This window comes from Pinus tabuliformis, chromosome 4_2 (assembly GCF_031772625.1).
Source record: "Pinus tabuliformis cultivar Carrire ecotype Pingquan chromosome 4_2, CPIR1, whole genome shotgun sequence".
NCBI classification, from domain to species: domain Eukaryota; kingdom Viridiplantae; phylum Streptophyta; class Pinopsida; order Pinales; family Pinaceae; genus Pinus; species Pinus tabuliformis.
The window spans coordinates 504,876,896-504,901,696 of record NC_142304.1 but is presented as its reverse complement, the minus strand read 5'-3'; the positions used below and the strand labels follow the sequence as shown (position 1 = coordinate 504,901,696).

General features: G+C 39.2%; 1 protein-coding gene across 1 annotated transcript in view; it reads left to right on the top strand.

The window, feature by feature from the left end:
- Positions 1–1,844: 1,844 nt before the first annotated feature.
- The window catches only part of LOC149170213 (uncharacterized), an 86,207-nt gene continuing 63,250 nt past the window's right edge, over positions 1,845–24,801 (top strand). The window contains exons 1-2 of the mRNA XM_089425482.1: positions 1,845–1,981; positions 15,646–15,718. Of these exons, the coding sequence (XP_089281608.1) occupies positions 1,845–1,981; positions 15,646–15,718 (210 nt within the window). The remainder of the gene's footprint in view (positions 1,982–15,645; positions 15,719–24,801) is intronic.

The window sequence follows — 24,801 nt, the reverse complement described above, 5'->3', positions numbered from 1 at the left end:
TTTAGGTCTCCACGACCCGGACACCCTGAGCAAGGTCCTGGGGGCCAAACTTTGGTGGAGATGGCTAAAAGAGTCCAACAATCCTTGGACCAAGTTATGGAAACAAAATTATGCAACAAATTGGCAGGAAAAGGACCACATTCGTATGTCAGGGCACATCAGGGGTTCTCCTATTTGGAACAAGGCGTGGGAGAATAGAACTTTAATTCAGAATCACAGTTTCTGGGAGATCAGAAATGGGAATCTGGCCTGGTTCTGGGAGGATAACTGGCAGCAGGAACAGAATCTATGCAGAGATAGTCTAGATATCATCAAAAATGACACCCTTAATAAGGGTCTCAAGAGGGTAAGTGACTTTTGGGACCAGTCCAGAGGGGAAGGGAAATGGAGATTATGGAGAGTACCATCTTACAGTGCAGAAACCCCTTTGAGAACCCAAGCAAAAATTCTTGAAGAGATCTTAGAAAAGAGACAGATTCTAACCTCAACTTCGGATGATATTCTTAGATGGGGTAGAAATAACGAAGGTACTTTCAACCTCAAAGAAGCCAAAAGGATAATCACAGGATCTGACTATTCAAATGCTGACAAGACTTGGGAGAACATATGGAGCAATCCTTACTAGATGAAAATCACAATGTTCATATGGCTAGTTGTACACAAAAAAATTTTGACCTGGGAAAATCAAAGAAAAAGAGGTTTTGTTGGGCCTTCTAGGTGTCACTTATGTGGTCTACAAGAGGAGACCACGGATCACCTTATTAGCATGTGTGAGTTCACCTCCTCCATATGAAACTGGGTAGCCTCTATCTTCAACCAAACAGATAGAAAGGAAAATGACATTACGGAAACTTTAAAAAATTGGAGGAAAGATTTCTCAGAAAATGAAACAGTCAATGTGGCTTGGACACTGATCCCATGCTTCTTGATCTGGGATGTGTGGAAAGAACGCAACAATAGAATATTCAAAAATAAATCAAGCTCAACACAAGGTATTGTGGCTCAGATTCTTAATCAGCTCAGAGAAACAGTTAAGGTCTTTATGAAGCAACCTCCTAGGAAACCCCCTGTTCAAAGAGACATCCTCATCCTAGAATAGCTGGGTCTTCAGGCTTATGATACAACAAATAACAATAAGAAAGCAAGGCAAAGAACTGAAAACAAAGCCTTCTGGAAACCTCCCCCTCATGGCTTCATGAAACTAAACATTGATGGAGCTTCAAAAGGGAACCCAGGGGATGTTGGTTACGGAGGTGCCATCAGAAATGCAGAGGGAAATATCCAAGTTATCTTTCATAGTCATTTGGGGAGGGCCACCAACAATATGGCAAAACTCATGGCCATTGAGCAAGGCTTAGAGATCCTAACAGATTACAATCTACCCAATACAATTATAGAGGCAAACTGAGAATTAATGATTAACTCAGTTAAAAGAATAAGCATTGGCTCAGCACCAGATAAAGTTTCAAGGAACTGGAGACTACGCAAGTGTTTCATAGAGTTCAATCTCACCTCAGAACACTTAAAACTCTGAGCTTTGTTCATGTGCGAAGAGAGGCCAACATGTTGGTGGATAGATTAGCTAATGAAGGAGTGATCTACAATCAAGAAAACAAGTGCCTAGTTTGGGAGACTGTCCAATCTGGACAACTTCGCGAGGACTGTAGTACTCTGGCACGTGAAGATAGGGAGCATCACCAAAACTCCAAAGGAAATCAGTTAACAAAAATCTCAGATGACGAAATTTAAAAGCACAAATGACAGACAGGCTAAGTTATGGGCCTTAAACAGGATAATAAGATAGAGGAATGGCACGGAGAGGAGAAAGAGAGGAAAACTAAAAAATGGATCCAGGGCTTCTTCTTAGAGAAGGGGGGTTTGGAAACCATTACCAGAGTTATCGGAAGCTCGAAGGTGCCAGAATCGGTTTCACCAGAAAGCCTCCGATGCCACAAATGGATCTACAAGTGGCCCTCGGCAGGTTGAGAATACCGCCTTCATCGGCCTAGTACACCCTACGCATCTCTTCAACCCGAGATCAGGTTCAGCTGTCGGATCGGGTGGCAAGAGATCTAGGGCTATGAATGGTAGTGCTTGTTGGTGGTGGGACCGCGGCAGTTTTACTACAGTAGCCCTGGTTTTCTGGTAGCTCTATTTACTTAAGTGGTTTTTAAGAAATGCATACAATGTCATTGATCATGCAACACGTGGCTCCAGACACAAAGGAAATACTGCCTTCATCGTGCGAGTAATAGTCGTGCATGTAGTCTACGCGATATTCTTTGCAACCGTCGGATCGGGAGGTAGCAGATCGAGGGCAGAGCTTGAGAGGGCTAGTTGGTGGTGGGACCGAGATGGTGTGGTCATAGTTTCCCGAGTTTTTTGGTATCAAATCAACTACAATCAGACTTTCGGTAAAGTCAATGACCAAGTGACAAATATTTTGAGGATCGATGTGCATCTTGGGCGGCTAATTCCCATCAATTCCACGAACTTCAAATGGTCGGAGATCGGCGGCTCAGATTTGCAGATATATCTGTACTTCTAAGGGTGACACTCCTAAGCTTTGGGGTTTGTAAATTGAATGCGCATGTGACTTTTGCTCTCATGTATATTATGTAACTTTTTTGTTGATTTAGTTGAATAGAAGGTTTGATTCTTGCCTAAGCAAAAAAAATAATAAAAGCAAATAAAAATAGTAATAAAAAATCTCCAATCTAACTAACTAAAAATGGTTTCTCATTTTTCTAGGTTTTCCTCACCCAATCAAACATAGCCATTTTTATAGCCATTTCCTTTTAGTTGTTAGAAGGCCCATCTCCCGATTTAACCTACAGATATGATTTGATTCTTCATCTTGTCCTAATGACGAACCACATAGGTTGGTTCAAAACGCGTCAACCTGATTCTTCCAATGTGATTTCTTCCGAAAATGTTTTTATTCAAAATATGGATCACAAAAGCTTAAATTTGAATATCAATAGGATTATTGGATATGGAAATAACAATGACTTAATCATTTATGAAATGGAGAAGGTACAAGTTTTTGACTTTCCTACGACAAAGCATCCAAGGTCTGCAAATTTCCATGAATTAAAAAGATAAGTGTCTAACTTTTGTATCACTTTCCATTGCAAATATTATATATCCATATGTTAAAGGAAGAAATGTGTCTATTTGTTAATTGAAAGGAGATAATTGTGTTTAATTATTCTTATGTATTTGTTATGCATTTTAGTATGCATTGCATTGTGTAAAATTATGAGATGGGGATTTCTAAGAAAGAAGAAATGTGTTTATTTGTTAATTGAAAGGGGATAATTGTGTTTAATTATTTTTATGTATTTGTTATGCATTTTAGTATGCATTGCATTGTGTAAAATTATGAGATGGGGATTTCTAAAGGGGGGAATTTTTCAATATACAGGTTATTAGAGGTAACCAACATGGGATTGAGTCTCACGAAAGGTAGGAATGGGTTAGCAGAGGGTTGTGGAATGTTACATTTACTGGACCAATTGAGAGACTAAATAGCTATGTTGTACGAGTACTAGGAATGAGAAGACTTGGAAGTATTCCAGCTTGATTGGAGACCTTGAAATGGGTGTGATAAAATCCATAGTCGAGATAGCTCTAAATGCTAATTTTCAAATCTATTATAAATATAATAGAGTCCTTCTTGTAAATCTAATGTGTTGATGTGTATCTAAATGATTTATTCTTACGAATCTATGGGGACTTCATTTCCTTAGAAGATGAGCCAAAGTGTTGGCCTCTCTACTTGTAAGTGTTTGAAGTGTGAAGTGTGAAGTTTGTAGTCCTAAAAGAGTGAGAAGAAACTCATTCATTTGGGTGAAATTATGGATTTGGACATTGGCCATCTCCTTAGCTTCCTTAAGAAGTTTCCTATTTATTGGTAGGATTTCTTTTAGATGCCTTTGTGGGTTGGTGAAGAGATTTCAAGCTTCAAAAGTATTTTGGGCAATCCTTGCCCTAAAAAAAATAAAAAAATTAAAAAAAATAATAATTAAAAATAAAATAAAAATTCAACCACAAAACATGTTAAGAAGTTCTCTCTATAAGCATGTTTTCCTTTGTTTTGGGATATTTGGGAATTCAAATATCGATCTCTTAGTCTCATGTTGCTTGGAAATTCGAGGATTGAATTATCCTTCATTTTGACAATTTTGGTAATTTGGGGATTGCGAACCTTCAATCCTAGCTCGTGGTCATACGAGTCAGTAAGGGGGCCAGGAGAAAGATCTTAGTAGAAGGGGACTTAAGCTTTAGAGAACGAGATATTGGTTGTCAACATATCAGGCTATCAATATCAAGTAACACTTCAAACCATGACTGGAATGAACTCCTAATACAAGCATACCTTAACGACATCCATCATTTAAATAAGAATTTCCCATCATCGAGATGGATATATATTGGCCCTTTGTCTATTAGGAAGTTAGTTCTCAAATTTCAAGAGATTGAGGATCAGGGGTTGGAATGTCAACTATTGGACATCGGACATCGAGGAGTACTTCAAACATCAGCCAATGAGAATCCCTGATACCAACAAATTCCAACAATCATTGTTAACTAACAAATAATTTTCCATCAATTATCTACAATTTATAAACCTTTGGTTATTCAAATGGTGGTTTATTGACCTTCCAGCTCTTGGAGTCAAGAATACTTCAAATAGTGTCCAGGACTAAACTCTCGATACTGACAAACTACAATACATCTATCGAGTAATTGACACAAAAGGTACAGGATATATCAATTGATGGGATATCGAGCCTCATGTTATTAGGCCACATGTTATAGTATCAGGTATCAGTCTTTGAGATATCAAGAGCTCAAGACACCCACTATAGAGGTTTCCTAGAACCCAAAATGTTCTAACGTGGTATGCTAGGTGATAAGTCTCGAGTGAGGTTGCATATTGGCGTGGTTGATGCCATGGTGAAATGATGTGCCATGGTTAATGTGAATGGCAATGTGCATCAATGATGAGGTGGAAATCAATGTGGTATGGCTAAATATGTGGTCCTATGAGGTGGTGACATATGGACATATTTTCAAATGTGCATAACTTTGGATAAAGAGCTTGAATTTGGACAAAATTTATATCGTTGGAAATCTTTTCATGAGAAGAAGATGGTGGCCTCCAAAATAAGTTTTAAGGTGGTTGCAAGAAAATAAATTTTGATAATCCCCACCTCTATAAAGTAACCTTAAAGGTCAGGTGTAAATACCCTGCATCCTTAATCATGCATTAAAGGGTTGAGTATGTTATAACTACTTTAAATGTAAACAATAGGATTTTGGCCCATTCAAATGAACACTTTGAAAGATATCAACGAGTCTTAGCATGGAGTTGGGTTACACTTTTTGGCAAGGGAGGGTGTGTTTAGGTGAAAAAAAGAGAGCTCGATCGAGCATATTAAGTGCTATATCAAGCCACTTTTTAGCGCTTGATCAAGCCCCTTGAGCACCAAAATAATTTCTCGTTAGAGCACTATGGATCAATCGAGCGTTAGAGCTCAATCAATCTCTTGTTTTCTATTAAAACTCACGCTCGCGGTTTTTGCACGTCATTTTTACGCAAACTGTGGACAGGCAACAGCTATACCGAGATATCTGGAGCTCGATCGAGTGATTGCATGATGGAGCAACCCAACCAACCTCACTAACAACCACGTCAATGTCCCAAAGGCTCAAGCAAAGTTAGGTTTCCTATCCTTTTGTGTTTTTTATTTAATTTTTCTTGCAAAATTAAATAAATTAATTTGAAAAAAAAAAACCATGAAGACCACCAAAAAAACCTTTCAAAATAACAAATAACAACTTACAAAACTACAAAACCAACCTAGAAAACCAAAAACGAAACCTAGAAAACCACAAAAATAACTTAGAAAACACAAAAAACAACGGAGAAAACGCATCAAAACCACCAAAAGAACTATAATCTAGGTTTTAAATTTTTTTTCTTACTTGCAATGGTAGCATGCTTATTATGCATATTTTCTAATTTTGAATGGTAAAAACATTATTTTCTAATTATTTTAGGTTTTAATGTTTTTCGTTAGGAATTTTGTAAAAAAAAATATTTTTTTGTTATTTAAAATGGATTTTAAATTCTAACAAATTTGACCAAAAATTTACCCCAAAAAACTCCAAAACAGAAAAAAACCAAACTATAACCAATAAATAAATTAGAAGCTTGAGATTGACATGATGAATATAGTTACTCATAGTCAACCTCTATTTATCACCTATGAAATTTTATTTTATTTTATTTTATTATTTTAAATTTAAATTAATTTAAATATTTTAGATTTTTTTAATAATAAATATAGTACAATTAGTTTTTAAAAAGTAATTACTTACCAATAAAATATTAATATGTTATTTAGTTAAATTATATATATATATATATATATATATAACTAACATAATGTCACTATATAACAAAACATAACTTAGTAATATACAATATTTAACTATATATAATTATAGCATAACATAATTATTTTTAACTATTATTTAACTATAACATCACATAACATAGAACTATATATAATATATAAAATATAACATAACTGATCCAGGTGGATATTGGTGGCCACCCGCCTATTCCACTTGGACCCCCACCATTGTTTCTTTCATTTTTTCAGTTTCCTTAATTGTAGCACGGTTTACTATTTTTGGCGGTTTTTCAGGTCCTGAACTTCTAGAGCTGTTTTGAGGCCCTAAAGGATGTTTTTTGGGAAAACCATTGGCGGAAAACATATGGTTTTAACACAATATTCACTTTCAATAGTTTTAGTCCTCGGATAGATCTTTCTAACGAGGTATCGTGTGCGTCAAACGGAGATCGTATGCCAAAGTTACGACCCCAGGAAGTTGATGTACCAACATAGACCAACGGGGCCCATCGTTTGGTGTTTCATCTCCTATAGTTAGGTTTTTGGATGCTTAGGGTTTTCCATTGTTTCTTAATAATAAATAGGCCTTAAAGCCTCATTATAAAGTAGTTCAAAGGCAAGTAGCGCCCACATCTCTTCTCAGAGATAAGACACCATCACCCGAGCTAGTTTATTTCCATTCTGTATGTAAGCATATTTCAGTTCTTTGATATTAATGAAATGAAGTTTTATTTCCGCTGCATCTCTGTGTGTGGTTATATCTGTAATTTGTTGTGTTCCTATTTAAATTTGTATCAATGGTATCATAGCGGTCAACTCTTTCTCGGTCCTTCTTTGCATGTCCCCAACGAAGTCGGGCTATAAGGAGTTAGGGTTCGATATGGGTGAACCTTTGCAAGATCAACCTCACAAACCACGACGGTCGCCCATAGGGGAAGAAAAGAAAGACGAGGGAGCAGGAGATCCTATCAAAATATTGCTCGAGGAGGCCCTCGAGAAACAAAGGAATGCAATGATGGATAACTTTGCCCAAATCCTTCAACAGTGACCCACCAGCGGCGCATCCACATCCAGCAGTCACTCTGCAGGCGTCACTCCTTTTAAGGTACAAGTAAACTTTGATATTCCCATATTTAAGGGCCAAATAGATGCAAACGCCATAGATAAATGGTTAAATTTGCTAGAAGGATATTTTTTTGTTCATGATTTTTCCAACCAGGGAAATATTACTTTTTCTCTTCTCAAAGTCGCCCCCCACATCAATGACTGGTGGGAAACCTACTGTGAGCAAAAAGATGAAAGTACGCCCTCACTGTTTTCAGCCGCACCCTCTTAGAATTCATTCTGGGATGCCATTAAAGAGTAGTACTACCCTATCAGGAGCTATGAGGATAAATACATGAAGTGCACCACTCTGGGTTAGGGAAGGGGCTAAGATGTGCTAGAGTTTACCAATGCTTTTCATACCCTTCACACGAAGTTGGGTATCAAGGCTTTTGAGAAACATTTGGTACTCAAGTATCACAGCTACCTACATAGGTACACCTAGGATGAGATGGAGTTCCATGACATTTCCTCGCTTGGAACGGCGTACCAATATGTTGTCAAGATCGAGCATAAGCTTAAATAGAAAAAGAGAGACTTTGGATCTGCAAATCCAAAGCAAGGGAAAGGTGCCCCCAAACTTCAAAATAAAGGACAAAGTCAAGGTGGGGTGGCCCAGGACAACCCGCCAAAGCAACAAGCAAATGACAACACCGTGAAGCTGAGGAATGACACATGAAAGTGGTGTGAGTTCCATAAGATCTCCACTCACAACACAAATGAGTCTCGGGCCAACTAGTCACTGGTGACCGAGCTGAAGGCTTCTGAATCAGATGCATGTTCTGACTCTGAGTCGGAACCTGACAAGGGGAATGAGAAAGGGAAGCAGATTATCGATGTGGAGCCCAACGCCATCGTTGCCACCATGAAGATCCAGAAGGAGGAACCCAAAGATCCAGAGGAGGAGGAGAACCTCTTCCACTCTCAGATGTGGGTAAATGGTTCCCCGCTATAGTTCATTGTTGATAATGGTAGCCAAAAGAACCTCATTTGAGAAGAGGTCATGAAGCGACTGGGCTTACCTACCACGACACATCCACAACTGTACACCATCGGTTGGCTTCACCAAGGACAAGATCTCCGCGTCAGTCAGCAGTGTCACCTTCCATACAGCATCAAGCCCTTCATGGATGAGGTATTATGTGACGTTGCTCCTCTTGATGTTTGTGATGTATTATTAGGCCAACCATAGTTGTGGAAGCGACAAGTGTATGAGTCAAGGCCTCGTACTGTTATTGTTACCTTGGTAAATAAGTTTTACAGAATACCGAAGCTAGAACCGCCTATCACCATCTCTTTGGTTACTGCAAAAAAATGTAGTAAGCTTATTTCCAAAACCAGGAAATTTGTTTTCCTAATGATATGCCCTCAAGGAAAGAAGAAGATGGTGGCCATGACCTCCAAACAGGGCCCCTCTACACGACAACAATAGATCGACAAGGTTGTGGAGGAGTATGAGGAAATCTTCACCTCACCCGCAAGGGTGCCTCTGCACTGTCAAGTCAAGCACTCCATCGATCTAACCCCAAGTGTGTCATTTCCCAATGGACCAATCTATCGACGCTCTATTCTGAAGAAGAACAAAATTAAGAGGGAGATTCAGGATCTACTATAGAAAGGTCACATCCGGCTGAGTTCATCGTCCTGTGGGAGCCCGATCATGTTGGTACAGAAGAAGGATGGGACTTGGAGACTTTGTATTGACTATCACAATTGAATAAGATCATTGCTCAGAATAGGTACCTGATCCCAGAGTTTGATGACCTTTTGGACCAACTTAATGGGGGCAAAATTTCAACAAGATCGACTTGGAGTCTGGATATCACCAAGTACCAATCAAACCCTTTGATATGTGGAATATTGCCTTCAAAGCCAAGGAGGGCCTTTTTGAATGGTTTTATATGCCTTTTGAGTTGAAGAATGATCCTGCAACCTTCACGAGGTTGATGGATGACATCTTGTGGCCATTCACCAACTTACTTGTAGTGGTATACTTGGATGACATCCTGATCTTCAGCCAGAGTTGGGAAGAGCACCTCCACCACATCCGACAGGTTCTCCAAACATTGCGACAACACAAGTTGTATGCCAACTTGTAGAAATGCACTTTTGGCATGACCCAAGCTCAGTATCTGGGATACATTATTGATGAATGGGGGGTGCATGTGGATCTAGCCAAGATCCAAGTCATTCAATATTGGCCAGCCCCAACCACTCTAACAGAGCTCCGTAGCTTTTTGGGTCTTGCCAATTTCTACTGTAGATTTGTGTTGGGGTTCTCTCATATCACTTAGCCCTTGAGTCAAGTCACCAAGGGAGAAGCGGAAGAAAAAAATATTTTGGTTTGAATCTCAATAGAAGAGATTCACAGAGTTGAAACATCACCTCTGGTTTGCATCAGTTCTCACATTACCAGACTTGCAACAACCATTTGAGATCAAGACAGATGCCTCTGACTATGCTATTGGGGAAGTCCTTACTCAACAGGGGCATCCAGTCGCATATCACAATGAGACACTTTCAGACATAATCTGAAAGTATCCCACTTATGACAAAGATATGTATTACATTGTGCAGGCTTGCCGACAATGGAAGCATTACATTTTGGGGAAGGAAACAGTCAACCACGTAGACCATCGACCCATGGAGTTCATATAGATGCAAGGGAATTTGCAGAATGGTCGCCATCAGAAGTGGTCCACATACCTGCAACAGTTCCATTTGAATTTCAAGTACAAGAAGGTTAGCACCAATAATGTTGCAGTCTGCCTCAATGGACCCCCGATCATGGCGTTAACCACCGTTCCCAACTCTTGTGGGCACGAGACTTCTCATTGGCCACTTCTCTACAAAAGCGACCCAGAATTCGGCCACACATACCTTGAGGTTGCACTGTTATGTAACCTGGGACACCTTGTTGTTCCTTCAAGTGAGTGTGCCAAGATGATTTGGGAAGTGCACTACAGATGGTTCATTGAGCATTTCAGGGTCGAGAAAACAGTGGCAGTACTGCAGAAGTATTTCTATTGGCCAAATCTTCGACAGGATGTTGGGAAGTACATGAGATCTTGCACTACCTGCGCCATTTCCAAAACGACCATCAAGAAGCAATGTCTCTATACTATGATGCCTACTCCTAGTTAACCTTGGGAATCCATCTCCATGGATTACATGTCAAGCCTTCCTTCGAGTACACATGGCAATGACTGTGCTTTTATGGTAGTTAACAGATTCTCGAAGATGGACATTATGGTGGCCTGTAAGAATAATATCACAGTAGAAGCCACTGCTAAACTCTTCTTTGAATGAGTGTGGGTACACTTTGGGATCCCACAGTCTATCATTTCAAATTGGGATAGAAGGTTCCTCAGTACATTTTGGTCGAATCTTTGATCGATGTTGGACACCAAGCTCACTAAGTCCATATCTTTCCATCCCCAAACTGATGGCCAGATAGAGGCCTTGAACAGGATGACCGTACACATTTTGTGCATGTACAATTAAAATCATCCACGCAATTGGGATGAAAGCCTCCTCTATGTCCAGCACATCTATAACCGGGATGTCCACAACTCAACTAGCTACAGCCCTTTTAGGTGTGCTTGGGATTCCAGACACTATGTCCCATTAATGTGGCCATACCATTTGCAGCTACTCAAACAGATTTGGCTCATGTCCAGTCTGAATCCAACAAGGAAAATAGCTTCATTGAGCACATTCAACACATCCTTCATGACATATTGGACAGAGCCAATGCTAAGTACAAGCAGTGGCATGATCAGCATCATGTGCCACACAAGTTCCAAGTGGGCGACAAAGTTTGGCTACATTTGCAGAAGGAGTGCCTCGTTGGACCCCACTGCAAGCTTTGCTCACTCCGATAAGGGACATACACCATCACCAAAGCAATAGAGGACAATTCCTTCGAGTTCATTATTCCACCATTCCTTGGTATGCACCCAGTGTTCAATGTGGACCACCTTTGGCCCTACTTTCCACCATTGTTGGACACATCCGACATTGCAGAAACTCACACCAATAGAGTTAAACTCGGACTGCATGGAACAAGCCACAACTAATCGAATCATGGAAACACAGATCAAGAACACCCAAAAGCAAAGGATCCAACTATATCAAGTTGTCAAAGCAAACCAACTCCTTCACTAGGGAAAGTGGCTCACCAAGGACCAAGTTCAGTAGAAGTTTCCTCATCTCGTGGAGGAATGCAACGCAATGTGAACCATTGCTTCTTAAGGGGGGAGGAATGATCCAGGTGGATATTGGTGGCCACCCACCTATTCAACTTGGACCTCCACCATTGTTTCTTTCAATTTTTCAGTTTCCTTAATTGTAGCACAGTTTATTATTTTTGGCAGTTTTCATGTCCTAAACTTCCAGAGCCGTTTTGAGGCCCTAAATGTTGTTTTTTGGGGAAAACCACTCGTAGAAAATACTAGTTTTCAACTTGATATTTGTTATCAATAGTTGTAGTCCTCAGATAGATATTTCTAACGAGGTATCGTGTGCGTCAAACGGAGATCGTATGCCAAAGTTATGACCCCGGGAATTTGATGTACTAACTTACCCCAACGGGACCCATAGTTTGGTATTTCATCTCCTAGGGTTAGGTTTTTGGATGTTTAGGGTTTTCAATTGTTTCTCAATAATAAATATGCCTTCAAGCCTCATTATAACACAGTTCAAAGGCATGTAGCCGCCACATCTCTTCTTAGAGATAAACTACCATCGCCTGAGCTAGTTTATTTCAATTCTGTATGTAAGCATATTTCAGTTCTTTGATATTAATAAAATGAAGTTTTATTTCCACTGCATCTTTGTGTGTATAGTTATATCTGTAATTTTTTGTGTTCCTATTTAAATTCATATCAATAACATAGTTCTATAGCTATTTAGCATAACATAAAGTTATTTAACACAACACACACACACACACACATATATATATATATCACATAGCTATATATTATAGTTCTATACATATTGTTTATAAAATAAAATAGTTCTATTCCTCGAAGTGGGTGATTTTATGACAACTGACTTCTAACGAGTGTTATAACTGGCTCTCGGCAAGTGTTTTTCTACCAACACAATTTTATGATCATGGCAATACCTTACATGTGAATGTTTTCATATGGCCTAAGGTTTTGCGACCCTTGATGTGTGAACCAGGCTCTACACTTGGCCTCGCATGGAATGCGCATGGCACTTCCACGCTCCATGTACTAGGGATCACCTGTCCAGGCCCCCTCAAATTAAATACTTGCAACTATGGTTTAGCATTTTCATACGCTCTGGGATCATCAACAAGATCATTCCTTCTGTCTGCTTTGATATGTTGAGCTCCTTCCATGGCATATTGGTTACAGGAGGTGAACATTTTGACAGACGATTTATGCTCATTTATGAGCTCATCATGAAGCATTTCCTTGGGATGGTGGAGCTTGGGTTCAACCAGGACACTTGTCCCTTATAGTGCAGGTTCTATGGCTTTCACTTCATTCATCGTACTAGTCTCCTCATGTTCGTAATTCGTTATATAGCCCACCTGGTCACCTGGTTTTCAAGGTCTTAGTATCTCGTCGTCTCTAGGCCTCTTCGACTCCATATAAAGGATGGCTAAATCATATGGTCATAACAGTGTTTAAAGGTTAGTTACCAGTTACATACCCTTCATTCCTTGCACCAGGTTTCTGTCATGGTCGTTCTCATCGTTGAATTTCTCAATGCTTTGTTACCCAGGGTCGTGTCTTTTATTAATGTTCTTTGTTTTGTTTTTTCACGACACAGGGGCCAGTTCGTCCTTCAAATTGGTGGTTGTTTTATCCTCAGCATCAATACAAGCCTCTGAACTAGCCAAGGTTTCATTTAATTTCCCAGTGCTTGTCTGTGGGGTTTGGTATTCAAGTACATTTTCCATTTGGTTCTAAAATTGGTTTTCGACTCTCCCAACCCTTGTCTTTGCAATTTTTCACAATTTTGGTACAGTTGTCACAATGAGTTTTCGAAGGGTAATAATTACTCCTCCTCTACTACCCCACACCCTTCTCTTGTATTGCATTTAAGCCTTCCTTCTTCATCTGGGTGAGACTACACTCTTGTCTAGACACTACTCATATAGTTAAACCTTTCATTGAGGAATTCCCAATCAATTTCATCTTGAGGAAATCGGTACACGAAATTACAAAAGCGTGTGTGAAATTGCTCAATGGATTCATCAGGTGCTTTCTATAATTCCAAAATTTCTTTATTGAGTTCTTTACAGTCAAAATGATTGAAATCGCGGTTTATCTCTGCGAACAGATGGTGGAAAGAGTGAATAGATTTTTCAGGTAGCGTGACAAGTCATTGCAATGGGTGCCCATGAAGCGTGTATGCAAACAACACGTAGGTCATGTAATCTTCATGGATTTCATGACTTACACAAGAGCCTACGATGCCAACTGTGTGTCTAAGCACAGATGCTCTACCTTCACCATCATATGTATTGCGTGACAAGTCATTCCAAAAATCCTCCGGTGTTTCAAAGTAATTTCCATAGGACATATATTCCGGAGGACAAAGTGTAACATAAGACAAGATAGATGTGGGAATATTCAAAATAGACTTTGAGGACTCATCTTGTCCTTTGGCCCTCCTTCTAGCGCCAAAAATGTTAATGGTGTTGGACCCGCCAACATTCAGGGGATCTCCCCGTATGAAGTCTCAACTATACCTCACAACGTTTGGTGTAGGAGTCCCATTAGGTATGATGGCCCGATTTCCATTATCTTAAATATTTCCTTAGCTCTTTCTTGTCAGCACATGAGAGTTATTTACTTTGTCTTCGAACAGCAAAGTTTGCGTGCCTGGTGAGTTCTTAGTGTCACTTGTGTCAAAGTTCTTTCACTGCAAAGGGAGAGGGTGGAAGTGAGTCTCAGGTTGAGAGGGAATAGTCCCAACTCTACCAGAGACACAAAACAAAACAAGACATGCACAACTTCTGGCGAAGTATTCCACACGGATGCGGTAGTCACAAACACAAGTTGAACAGATAGCATGCACAACACTCAGCGGAATAGTCCGCACAAGTGCGACGAGCATTATAACAAGTTTTCAAGAATGAATCTGTCGAGTGTCCGGTGGGATAGCCCACGTGGACGAGACATCATTAGCAACTGATACAACACATTTCCAATAGAATATGTACTAAAACAACCGAAATAGTTCAATTGTCTTAATACAAGTTAAAGAAACATGCCTTACAAGCATCCAAAGAATAGTCTTACAAATGAATACAATACATGTGTTAAAATGTGCTAGCCTATTAATAGACTTCTAAATTAAGGAAAAGTTCCAAGACACATCCATACACCATTACATCACTAACCCCGATAGTGGGGCGTTGGAGCCACTGCTCACTCCTCAAAGAAAATATTACAAACTCTCAAGGCTATGTGGGAGGAGCCAAGGTGAAAAAGTCCTTTGCATGTACAAATGAGGGGTATATATAGCCAAGGGTGAAACTAACCCTTGTGATTGTTCGACTTCCCTCATGACTGTTTGACTTACATGACTCTTCAACTTTACATGACTCACCAACTTTACATGTGGGTCTCTTGAAATTCCACATTACATTACATTGATTACAACAATATGGCCCACAGTAGTGATGTGGCTGAGATCAATCCTGACATGACTTGACACGACAGTGCTGGTATGTTCATGCTACTGATGGTGTTCATGTCGAGTTGTAGTACTGTTGAGTGATGAATGTGCTCTTGGTGTAACATAGCTTCACCTCTAAATGGCAAGGTGTGCGGAGTCTTCGATGGTCTTGGTGTTCGCTTGATGTTTGCACATGCATGTCTCTCCTTCACTTGTACTTGGCATGATCCATGTGTTCATCCGTTCATGAAAAAATATCCTTGCATGCACTCCTTGTTCGTCTTGTTCACGAACAAATGTCCTTACATGAGCTCCTTGTTCATCTTGTTCGTCTTCGCACAATGTCTCATCGATGTACCTGTATTTTCAATCACTCATGATGAGACGACATCAAATCCAAAAATATTCTAGTCTACCATGATGCATTATCTTTCACTTTTGAATGCAGGTGGCCGGGGAGAGGACAAGGCTCTGAAAATGCGCAGAGCACACTTGGAGCCAGGATGCGGCCTCTGGGCACTGTTAGTGAAATTTCACAGATGTCACTAGGAGGTTGAGATGCGAAATCCAGATCAGCAGTGACTATCTATGGGATCTGGCTTGGCTGAAGGGAAGATTTGTGCAATTTTTCCAGGGAGACAGTACAAGAAGCAAGGGGAGACTGGCAATGCAAACTGTGCAAATTCTACAAGGAGGCTGGTTGCGGGCCGCGGGAGGCTGCTGGCCAAAACTGCGCAGAGATAGGAGGCTAACCTACAAGAAATTCCTATGCAGTTTCTGGGTTGAGCAGGATGCTAGGAAGCTAGGAGACTACCCATGAATACTGCGTAGTTTTGAGGAGGAGCAACAGGAAGGCTGACAAGGTGATTGGCTGAGAAAACTGCCGAATTTTTTAGAGCAGTACAGGGACAAGCAGCGGGTGTCTGTCCGGCATGTCTGCGCAGTTTCATTAGTCAGCAAAAGCAGCCATGCTTGGCAACTTCTACACAATTTTTTGGAGGAGTGAGGCCCAGGGTCACTGCCTAGTCAAAATCTTCGGTTGACCAGCTGAAGGCTTGATGGCTCTGCTTGCGGGAAACACAAATTAGGATGAATTGCTGAGAAAACTTTGCATTGTTCTAGGTGATAGTCAGTCTGGTCAACTCAAGGATTACGTAGTGCAGACTTCCTGGGAAGCAGCCTCAAGCTCTATGTAATTATGGGCAGCAATACATGTTGACTAAGGGCTAAGACTATGCGATGCATCTCAGCGAAGGTCTGGATATTGGAGAGAGGTCTAGTTGTCAGAATTTCAATAAAATGACTAAGTTTGTGAGTGATTGAACTTGTGCATGCACGGCCTTGTGAGCACACACTCAACATGACTCAAAGACAAGACACCTCAAACCATCAAGACAACATGCACTTAGTGTGATTCACCGACGGGTCCGACTGACAAGCACAACACTTGTGAGTCCGACAGATGCTTACATAGCAAGCACAACTAAAACACAACATTCACCATCACCATAATGAGGTCGCAAACATGACATAGAAATCAACATGCCAAAGATGATAGTTTTTCAAACAAGCGAAAATAAAGCAAGACATGTAGAATAAACACATAAAATGACTTTTTGTGTTTGTGCACATGCATGTTACTAAGGAAAAGATGATATGACAATGACAAGCAGTCCTACAAACTCAACTAAGAGGTGTACTTCGAATGGTGTTCTTTACTCACCATACTTACCTTCAAGATGATCATGCATCTGATAGAGTTTGCGTGTGGTCCTGATCTTTTCCATTACTTGATTCCTTGGCCCTTCCCCTCAACTCCTTGGAAGAGATTTCAGCATGTCACCTTTTCCTGTAGTCACTGAGAGGTAGATCTGCACAATTTCAGCAGACAGTGACTACTGCCGAAATGAGGCTCTGGGAGGCACATCTATGCAGTTTCTGCATGCGAGACTGACAAGACAACTTGGAAAACACTGCATATTTTTGAGGCTCAAGGCACTGCTGTGAGACAAGGGTCCTAGGAGGACAGCTCTACGCAATTTTTGAGTGCAGTGTAGGTGGACTGCTCTGTGCATTTCTGGAGAGTAGTGCTGGCTTCCTGATTGCTCTGCGCATTTTTGGAGAGCAGTGTTGGCTTCCTGACTATTCTGCACATTTTTGGAGAGCAGTGTTTCCTGAGGTCTATGTAGGTTATGGGGTTTCAGCGGGCAAGGGAGGTTGGTGTCTCTGCGCACTATGTGGTTTCAGCAGGTAAGGGAGGAAGCTTGATGGTTGCAGAACCAAAGCACACAGTTCTGGGAAGCTGGATGAGGCTAGGTTTCTCGGGAAAATGGCTAAGTGTGAGATCAGTGAAACATATGTAAACATGATATGAATTGACTGTGATCACACACGGACACTTAATGACACAACTTAGACCACCCAGAATACATAAGACATACTTTTCTTGATGCAACAACCTTCGTGACAAGAGTGCATGAAGTGAGTGCGAAACATGTCCATGTGATGACAACCACTCATATAAACATGATTTCCCTTGAAGCAAAACAACATTCCCTTTGCATGACAAACAACAACCCCTATGCCCGAAAATGACACGTGTTGCATCAAGATGAGAAAGCGGGAAACTCTTAGGTTCAAGGAGGGGAGCTTGAAATCATCAGCTTACCAATAAGTGACCAAGGATGATCAATCACAGGATCGAAGGTAGCCTCCAAAATTTGCATGTGAGCCAAAATTTTGGAGGGTTTTTGTAGCCGCTACAACATTTTGTTATCACAATGTATCACTATAGGGTCCATTGGTCCTTCAAATAGGTTTGATAGCAGCTTCCTTAACCAAACATCTTCACTTCTTACTTCACGGGATGCAATGTATTAAGCCTCATCACTACTCAAATCAATTGTATTTTTATTTATTCTCATCTATGACTCACGTCACGGAGGATCCCAAACTAAAACGTCCTCATATAGTGCTCCTTCCATTCTTCTCACTACTTCCCAATTCATAATCTATATATCCAATCAGGTGGACATCATTGCTCCTATCATAGTTTCGGGTGTGGTGGATTGTTCCTTGTAGATATCTCAGTATATGTTTTGTTGCTATCCAATGATCATGCTTCGGCTCCACTTGGAATTGACTAAGAACATTTACTGCAAAACATATGTATTTTCGAGTATTCACCAAGTACATCAATGAGTCAATCAAATTCCTATACCTGAAAGGATCCACAAGGCTTGATTCGAAAATCCTTAGACTTTTCATGTTTGTGATCATCGGGGTTGTCATTGGTTTGCAATCCATCATGTCAAACCTCTTCAACATCTTGATCACATACTTTCCTTGACCTAGATAGATTTTATTAGGTCCTTTTCAAACTTCTAGTACCAAATAGTAGTGTCTTAGCCCTAGGTCCTTCATGTCATATTATGTTGCTAGATGCTTCTTACATTCCTCAATTTGACCTTCCACACCTTTCAAGAGAATATCATCTACATACAGAAGAATTATTACAGGCTCTACCTTCACAACCTTAATATAAAGGTTTGGATCATAATAATTCTTTAAGAAGCCTAATCTTTGTAGGTATGCATCCATCCTAGCATACCATGCCCTTGGTTCTTGTTTGAGGTTGTATAATTCCTTCTTAAATTTGTAAACATATTTCGTTTTGCATTTAACTTCAAATCCCAAGGGTTTCTCTATATAGACTTCTTAATCAATTGTGTCATTTAGGAATGCAGTATTGACATCCATTTGGTGGACATTCCATCCCATCGATGCTAACAAAGAGACCAATGAACGAATAGTTGTATATCTTGATGTTGGAGCAAATGTCTCTTCATAATTTATGCCTTCTTGTTGAGATAAGCCCCTAGCCACAAATCTTGCCTTATATTTATCAATACTTCCATCTGTTGCACGTTTGATCTTGTAGAGCCACTTGGAAGTTACCACAGATTTGTTTTCAGGCCTAGGTATGATCTCCCAAACTCCATTCTTCATTATAGATTGATATTATTCTTTCATGGCATCCTTCCATTCTTGGTGATTCACGGCTTCTTCAAAAGAGGATGGCTCTACTTCAATTAGTTTTGTCATGTAGGCTACATACCCAGAATATTGTTTGGGCTTCTTGCTTTCCCTTAATGTACCTTGAGCTACTTCATGACCTTCTGCATCTAGAAGCGTATAATTGAACCAATTAGTTATTTTTCTAGTTTTGGGAATTACCACATATTGTATTGGTTCAAAAGGACCTTCATCTTCATGGTTTAATTCTTCTTCATTCCTAGTAACTTCTTCTTCGAATACCATAAGTTCTTTATCATCAGAGTCCATAGGGAGATCCTTTTATTTCTTGAATGCAATACTTTTTTCAAATATCATATCTCGCCTAAATTATATTTGGTGTCCTTCCTTTATGTAGATCCTATAGGCCTTAGAAGATTTATTGTATCCCACAAATGTTCCATTCATGTTAGATGGATCCAGCTTCTTTCTTTTGTCCTTAGGTATATGTATATAGATAGGACAACTAAAAATTTGGAGATGATATATAGTGGGCTTCTTCCCAGTGAACACTTCTTCGGGAGTCTTGTTATATAGATACCTGTGGGGACTTCAATTTTGTATGTATATAGTTGTCTTTGTAGCTTCACCCCATGGAAATTTCGGTAAATCTTAATCATGTAACATTTATTTTACACTTTCTTGAATGGATTGATTCTTTTGTTTTGTAACCCCATTTTGTTCAAGATTATATGGGACTATCATCTCCCTCTTAATCCCAAACTCCTTATAGAAATATATGATTTCCTTGGTTGTATATTCTCCTCCATTATCAAATATTAATATCTTGATTCTTCTTTCTGTAAGGTTCTCTACTTCAGCTTTGAATTCTTGAAATTTAGTAAATACTTCATCCTTGGATTTCATTAGGTAAACCCAAGTCTTCCTTGAATGATCATTTATAAATGTGACATAATATAGATGACCTCTAATGATTTAGGAGTCATAGGACCACAAACATTGAAATGAATAAGATTCAATATTTCTTTTGACCATGAAGCACTACTTCCAAATGGTCTCTTGGTGTTCTTACCCAATGCACTTCCCTTGCATACTCCTTCATGATCTTCTTTCAGTTTAGGGATTCCATCTACTATAGAACTTAGAGTTTGAAGAATTTTGAAATGGAGATGACCAAATATTCTATGCCAAAGTTCACATGGGATGATTTCGATGTGAACTAAAGCTTGAGAAAGAGGGGATAGCAACCTGTAAAGTCTTCCTTCATGAATCCCAATTACTCTAGCATTTTATATGCTTGAACTTTTACCCCATACTACAAATTTTGCATCAATGAAAGCCACTTTATCACCTTTATTTTCTAGACTTGAAATGGAGAGTAAGTTCTTATGCAAACCTAGAACAAATAGGATGTTTTGAGATGAATATTCCCTACATTATCCAACTCTATTGAGGTTGATCCAATTCCTCCCACGTGATATCTCTTATTATCTCCAAGCTCTATGGAGTAAGAAGAATTTCCTTTTGACAATTTTTTTAGCTTCTTGTCATGCCCGGTCATGTGCCTTGATGCTCCACTATCTATTACCCAAATGTTCTCATCTTGAAATGTGTCAGTGACTGCTGAGAAATGTCCTTCGTCCTTTGTCTTGATTACTTTCTTCTTTGGAGTGAATAGGAAATTCCATGCTTCTTTGATACCCTTCTTGAGATGACTTGCTTCCTTTTAACACTTCCTTAGAAACTTCTTCAATGTAGTAGAGATCTTCATAATTCCCTCTGCCAACCTTAGCTCTAATACCATGTTGAGAAATCTAAAGGGAAATGATTAGAGTGATTTATCTTTTCTTGATAACTGATTGTGATGTCCTTTTAATTTTTCTTCCTTATTAGCTTCTTTACTTATTATTATGTTTGTACATCGTCAAACAACTACCAAACAAGAATAACAAGAACACATAATCTAGGTTGCAAGCCAGTGCCAAAACCTCTCCACTTGAGAGGAAAACTCGTAAATCTCTTCTCTTCCTTATAGATATTCAATTGATGAATTCCAAGACCTCTAGACCAAGACCAATACCCTCCAATACCAATTCCAATGCTTCCATATGTTGTTATTTCCTTGGCCAAGTCAAACTCAGTCAAATCTCTTCCAATAGCACAACTTCAACCCCTAGCTGTAGAATTTCGGCCTTCACTGTATACCTGAAATTTTCAGCCCTCTTGTAGTTGTTGTTGCCACATGTGTGAGATTCTTTTAGCCTCCCATGCCTTCCTCATACCTTCGCTTGGATTTCTCTTGCTTCTAGAGCTTGAGGATGGCTTCTTGTGGCCTTCACTTGACCTTCTTTCCTTTCCTTCATCAAGATAGAACCTATAGAAGAAAACCCTAGATCAACTATAAAAACCTTAGCCTTACTTCGCACATTTGAGCGAGAAATAGCCCAAAGACAAGTCTCCTTCATCCTCTTCCTTCTTTTCTACCTTCTTCTTCTTCCTCCTTCACTTGAATGAGCGAGTGATGAATTTGTTCCAAGGAGGTCGAGTTTCCTCCTTTATATAGGCTTCTCAAGGTGGACGTTGCTCCTCAAATTAGGCTGACTTGCCAACTACCAGGTCAACTTTGCCTTGAAGGGTATTTTGACACTTTTAAGGACAAAACTAATTTTATTTACAAGTTATAATGTGCTCGATGGTGTCTTCAAGTTATGACAATGACTCTTTTGAATTCTTGACCTAGGACCAACCCTAGAAGAATTCAATGGGTGCTTGACCTATAAAATAAAATACCTTGAGCATGAAACCCATGCTCCAAAAATAATAGTAATAATTTTCTTTCATTTTACAACTTACAAGAACCAAAATTACATCTCATATTTATGAAGGTCGAACCTATTTACACATATTTCAACAAAATTATCAAAAAATGGACTCTAAAGTTTAGGACTTAAGGCTAAATTATTCTACTTGAGTTTAGAAATGGTTTTATTGTCAAAATTATTTCTAAGTCAACATTTTTTTCTTGGATTAGTTTATATATATTATATGTAATAGTTTAGTCAATATTTTTTCTTGGATTAGTTTATATGTATTATATGTAATATGTTGAGGCGTCTCCTATACGTGCCCCAACTGTAGGTCATTAAAGTGTGAGGGGATATGTTATACATGTTCGGTCTCATGATAGATCACGTAGCCCACCCAAAGTGCACATTCCAGTCATAGATCCTGCCTTCGATGCCAATCGAAGTGTCAAAGGCAGTGTTTTTTTCTCTATTGATGATCATGCTACCTCTAGTGGACCCTCTTCACATGTTTTAAGTACACCTCCTGCATTTTTAAATCTTTTTAAACTTTATGCGTTTATGTCTTAAAATTGTCTTTAATTTTAAATTGTCTTTGACTGATGTGTTTGAATTTAATGTATATGTTATTGTGCTTCTAGTTTGTTAAATATATATGTTAAATTATGTTTACAATTTGCAGACCCTCAACAGGGCGAAGTTGGGGATCACAATGCAACATCGATCCTTCCGTGGGACAATGCTACATCTCATATCACATTGGAGTATGTTACAACCCAGTATACATGGATCACACAAGAGCTTCTTAACATACCTGCCAATTCACCTACTAGTCATTATTTGTCTTTGATGTTGGAAAGCATCAATAGGTTGATCGAGACATACTAGAGGTCCAACCCATAGAGTCACCTCCTACAGTCCATACAGAGGATTAGGAGGAGTTAGGTTAGAGTCCCACATACTTGGGAGGTAGTGAAGGAGGCCACCAAGAACATTGATGTTAGTGGGGAGTTGTTCGACATCTGTCCAAACTACCCTACTAGACATAAAGGACTGCTTCCACTCAAAAATTTTAAGAATGTTGATGTAGCCCCTTTTCTGCATGATCGATTCATTAGATATTGGATCTAGTTCCCCCACAACGAGTCACCGTTTATTTTTCCAAGGATACATATGCAGAGTTTGTGTTACATATGAGGTTAGATTACATTGATACCGGATCTCATCATTATGGAGTCGACTTGGGATGTAAATATGACCGCGAGGGGGCTCATAAGGACCCCACGTATGTACAACCATCTCCAAGATTTTTTCACTATCGTATCAGAGCGTGGTATTTCCAACAGAGCTAGAGGAGTCATTGCAACTCAGTGTTGAGACGAGGGGTACCATTGCAAATAGCATGTGAACGTCGTTGGTCAATGTGTGTGTTGCATTGCATGGAGAGATTAGCAGATCACCACCATTGCCTCATGACCCGCCAATTCTTTATATGATGATTCATTTTTCTCGAGTTTACTTGTTGACCAACTTTTTTCATATGCATGTATGTATCGTGATGTCGTCCATGACTTTGGAGGGTGCACGACCCACGTGACACAGACCAAGTACATATATATACAAAACTTTTAACTCTTATTATCAACTCATGCATAATTATTTATATTAATTTCTAGTTCATATTAGATTGCATTTATATTAATAAGTTCATGATAACATGTAGAAACAACACAACTACATGGATGAGCTTATGATCTCATCCGAGGGGGTAGTTGATCAGCTAGGCCATCCTCCACCAGAGCATGTTTCCATGGATTCTCCTCCACCTCATAACATTTATGTGGAGGAGAGTCATTATGTACAACCATATGGACTAGCAGTTGTGGTAAACGTTTTTATTCCTAATATTTCAACATTTTCCTTTTTAAGTTATGCATATGCTAATTAATTCGTAGACTAATTATAATGTGTCCTTGCCATTGTATACATAGGCCCATATGCAGAGTGTTGTTGATGTCTTAGTTATGTGGATGCATGAGTGGCATGTTGGGTATAGAGGCACTGACCATGTAGTTCCATCGATGCAAGTCTCGATCATTGAGTCATAGGCAGGGGATCACCAAAATCAGATTCATCAGACCCCCATCCTATCTAACTTGCATTTGGACTTGACTGAGTTTAGTAGATTCATATATATAATTAAAAATGTGGCTCAAAATCATTTATTTCCATATGTATTTATTTTGTACAAATAATGATCTAATTATTTTGAATTTGATTGTGTAATATTACAGTACCAACTTATGGACACTTACTTTATGCAATAGAACTCGCATAAGAATTCTAGTGGTACTTAGAGTGGATAATTTGTATATTTTCAGGCCCATTTCATAGGGCACATTCACTTGTGATACAAAATTTGTATATTTTCATACATGGACAATTTATGGATGTACATCAACATTATTTCAATTTATGGACACTTATTATTTCAGTTTATGGGTGTTCATGTGATATTTGTAATTTGTATATATTTTCATATGGATAGTTTATTGATACATTATTTCAATTTATGTATTTGTATTAATCTTGTTTATGTATGTTCATTAATTTTTATTTTTATTTTGTAAGCTTGGTAGGACCTTTCTTTTCGTTATCATTCAAAAACAGGTAGGTTACATCCATATCCTGAATGGTTTGGTGGCCTCAACCTGCCCTGAGGGAAACTAGGTTTCTTGGCCACCTAACAACAAGATAAGCCATCC